At 29.4% G+C, this 4,207-nt stretch overlaps 1 protein-coding gene across 1 annotated transcript in view; it reads right to left on the bottom strand.

Annotated features, from left to right (window-relative positions):
• The window catches only part of LOC110038288 (pentatricopeptide repeat-containing protein At3g63370, chloroplastic-like), a 16,995-nt gene extending 13,033 nt beyond the window's left edge, over positions 1 to 3,962 (bottom strand). The window contains exon 1 of the mRNA XM_020743079.1: positions 3,902 to 3,962. Coding sequence (XP_020598738.1) covers positions 3,902 to 3,962 — 61 coding nt within the window. The remainder of the gene's footprint in view (positions 1 to 3,901) is intronic.
• Positions 3,963 to 4,207: the final 245 nt, after the last annotated feature.

Genomic DNA, 4,207 nt, shown 5'->3' with positions numbered 1-4,207 from the left:
GTGAAGAAGAAAATTCACTTTTAGAAAGAGAGAAAGAACTTAATTTTATATATATTGGAAAAATAGTATTTAAAATTTTTTAAAATATAAGATCAAATCGATTTCAAATCCCCATTAGTTTAAATAAATGAGTCTAATATCGTAAGTAGTGCACCTATCCCGAGGGATTGATACACTACTTACTGGTGAAGGCTCGATTAAAAAGACTTGAGGATCTAAGAAATTATGACATTCGTTTAAGTCTGCAAAATCATTTTATGTTGACCAAAAAAATTCCCTATTTAAAACAAAGAATTAAATAGGGTTTATATTAATGATGGGTTCGAGAATGCTTCCTATAAGGGCAAGCCCCTATAGTTAATTACATCTTAAATAACCAAAGTTAACTAAGAAGACTCTTGATCAAAACCAGAGGATAATATCTTCAAAGAGGTCAAAGGATTAAGACTTTTTAACAAAATTGGATAAAGATGTGTGAAAGGGGAATGACTCAAGTTTGGAAAATTTTATTGTAAAATCCAAAGAAAGAAAGAATAGGGAAGTCACAGATCTCGAGGAGAACCTCGGTGACTTTCCAAACTATCCTACTTTTTGGCTTTAGTTTCGGTGATTAGAATCATTCAATGTTTTATTCTGCAAATTTTATTAATTATGGCTTAGGTTTCTATGAAATGATCACACAAATAGCCTAGAAGATATGAAGATTTAGGTCGTGGCAAACGACAACCTCGAAATTCTAAACCAGGTTAGGTTTTAAATTGTAGAGTAGAGCTATACAAAGGCCTAAAGATAAGTTGAGGTTTTATGTTTACATAAACTAACGACCTCAAATTCCTATGGATTTGTTTTCGTCAATTCTAAAGAATGGTTTAGCTGGTGAAGTTATATTTTGTTGTTGAAGATGATCGTGTTGCCCACGATTCTAGCTTCAAGCTTCTCGTCGTGGCGAGTTTAAGTTTTCTAATATGTCAAGTTATGATGTCAAATCAGATGTCCTTATGGTTATGGTTCTTTTAAATATTATGGGGCTTATTAAAGTTCATTCGAGCGACACCGGTTAGGATCCTATGATTCCCTCGTTCTGGCATCACTATTTTTTATCGGATTCACTTAGTTTAAATGAATTTACTAATCTCAACTTAATGAGTTTCATACCTTCATTTAGACCGTGGGAAATCTCGTTAGCAACCGTAGGTTACCTCCTCTGGGGGAGATCTGGTCATTCGATAGAGACGTCTTTATTTAGGTGTAAATGTTGTTTTGTGAAGTTTGTGATTAAATTTTGAGTTGTCTTATCTTTTGAATATTGTGGGGGTGAATTTTATCTTAATTGATTTTAATTTTGGTTTTGGTTTCAATTTTGTGGCTATCTTAAAGGTTTGAGTTTTCATGCAGGGTGACATTGTTGTTTAGCATGCAAGTTTGTAAGCATAAAAGTATAGTGTAGAAAGTACATGAAAAGTCTGTAAACTGTAAAAGTGTACCTAGCGAGTCTTCTCGTTCCTCCACCCGAAACTTTAGTATCTTTGCAAAGCAAATATTTATAATTTTTACAAGAATTAAAAATGTTTGTAATAAAAGTAGAGAGTACAACTTGAGGTGTGTCTACCAGATCCTATGTCATATCTTGTTGTATTTAAATTTTAAGGATGATTCCATTAAACAAATTATAATAAGCTCACATGTCCTTCAAGTTTTCCAAAAGATCATGAAGAAGTTTTGGGTAATACCTTAGACATTTCATGGTCCTTATAATTATCTTGAGTTTATTTTGGTTTAATTATATTTGCTACATAGTTCATCAAATTAATACCCTTATGCTTAATGAACTTGATGTTTTGATAATCCCTTAAATGGAGAGATTATGACTTGATATCTCACTTATGAATTATATGGGTACAGACCCTTGGGTGCGACTTGCTTAATTAAGGAATTTAGTTAATTTGATTATTTATAGCTTGGGCTTGTGGTGTTTTGAAGATTTCAAATTAATTATGACTTGTTCTCTAAACCTAATTAGAAAAAATTTTGATTAAGCCTAGTTCACTACTAAGCCCTTAACATTTAATGGGTAGGTTTATAATTTTAGAAATTTTTTTTTTGAATATTTGTGCTCTCAATCATGAATTATAAATTATTAAAACCACCAACTAGGGTTCAAAAATCAGCGAATTATGATCTTCCAAATCAAACCCCTCACCTTAATATCTCCTTATTAAATATTCTTCCAAATTTCATTAATTTGAAAAATTATACATTTATTCTTTATGAAATCCAAAGTGAGGTTGGTTTTACCACTTATTCCTTTCTATATTTCAATCATCAAGACATGTTATTTTAAGATCATTTGTTACATATTTACCCTCTTGAATAGGCATAAATATTAATTAAGCTCTAAATTCCAAAATTATACTTTTGCCCCTAAGGCCTTAACACCCAATAATTCATTAAATTAGACTCAAATATTTGGAAATTAGACTCCAATGACTTGAAAATTTTATGTTACCTCACTCATGGGTTAATGAAAACATCTGTGGAGAAAATGTGGTTTTTCTAAATTTATTTAATTTTATAATTATTTTTATTGCAAAAATAGGGATTTTCAATGAAAATTTAATAACTCGACCAAAATGAAACCACTATCCTTAAGAAAATTATTGGAGATTCACCTGGGTTAGAGGATTACTTAGACCAATTTTCATGATTTTTAAAGTTTTAAGTCAATTGTTAAAATTATTTGTTTATTTTTATTATTAATTAAATATAAAATAATATTTAAGTGGAAAATTAAGTTTAATATTTTTATTAAATATCTCTAAGTCAAGGGAACCCTAAGAAATAAATTTCATGTTTTGGTGATTTATATTTTAATTATTAGGATTATTTTAGTGAAAAATTAGAGAAAATCTTTTTTTAACACTTTAAAATTAATATCTTGACTTAGAAAATTAAGAAAATATTTTAATTGGTCCCAAGAAATAAAGAAGCTAAATGTGACATTTTAGCATGTTTTTAGAATTTTGCAATTTTTATGATTTTAATTAATTTTTAATTATTTAAATGCTCCAAAAAGAGCTTAAAATTCAAGAATTTATTTTAATTCAAATTTTATTTTTCAGGTTCCTCTGATCATAAGGAGCTCCCAAAACCAAATTGTTAATTTTTTGAGTTGTATTTTAATTGTCATAATTATTTTAATATAAAAAATGTCATTTCAATTGATTAATCCAATTAAGTGGTCAAATTAACTCCAATTGACTTAAATTTTTTATGGGGAGTTCCTGTGACATTAAGTTATAGTGAAAAATAATTTTTATGCCATTTAAATTTATATTTATTCCAAATTAATTTTCTTTTCATTTTTAGGGTTAGTGATAATGAGAATTATTTTTAGTGAGTTAAATCAAGTTTATAATTTTCCTACGATCCTCTGACCACAGTGAACCTACTAAAATAAGTTTTGTATTTTTTATTATTATTTTACTTATTATATTTTTTTTACAAAAATAGAGACCATAAACTTGAAAATTAGATATCTATGCTTAGAGATCTCCCATAACCTAGAAAAAGAATCCTCATAACAGACATAATCAGAACCCCAAAGATCAAGTCATGGTGAAATGTTTATGTAAATGGAGAATAAAAATAAGAAAAACATCTTTTAATTAATTAAAAATAATGCATGCATCAAATAAACTTGAAAATATTTCCACATTTTTCTCTCTCTTCACCGAGCAACAGGGTATTTTTATTTTCTTTTTATGATTTTTCTACACAACGTTAGAGATTTTTAAAGTTATGGGCATTTAAATAAAATTAAAAAATATCCTATTTTTCTACTTAAACAAGTCAGTGCCATGCAATCCTCGTACGCGTCGAACTTTACACACAAAACACTCACGTTCCACGTCGCCATCCACGCTAGTAGCCACACATCCCACGATTCCGTTCCATCTCCCCATCTGGCGTGATCAGAGCAGTCTGTGTGATACATGTGTGATCCAATGGCGTTCGGTCATTGTCCCCAAAAAATTCAACCCACAAACCATCCATCTTCTAGGCTTAATATCTCTCTAGCTACTCAACCAAATCAAGTACAGTTTGTTCCTATAGATTCGTCTGGACTAGGATAACATATCCATATGGTTAATCAAATCTTAAATTAACTTTATGCACATGTAGAATCAAATGCAGCTCAGTTTAGGGT

Source organism: Phalaenopsis equestris, unplaced genomic scaffold, assembly GCF_001263595.1.
Source record: "Phalaenopsis equestris unplaced genomic scaffold, ASM126359v1 Scaffold232371, whole genome shotgun sequence".
Classification (NCBI taxonomy): domain Eukaryota; kingdom Viridiplantae; phylum Streptophyta; class Magnoliopsida; order Asparagales; family Orchidaceae; genus Phalaenopsis; species Phalaenopsis equestris.
Note: the sequence above shows the minus strand (reverse complement) of the source record. Positions and strands in the feature narration are given on the sequence as shown.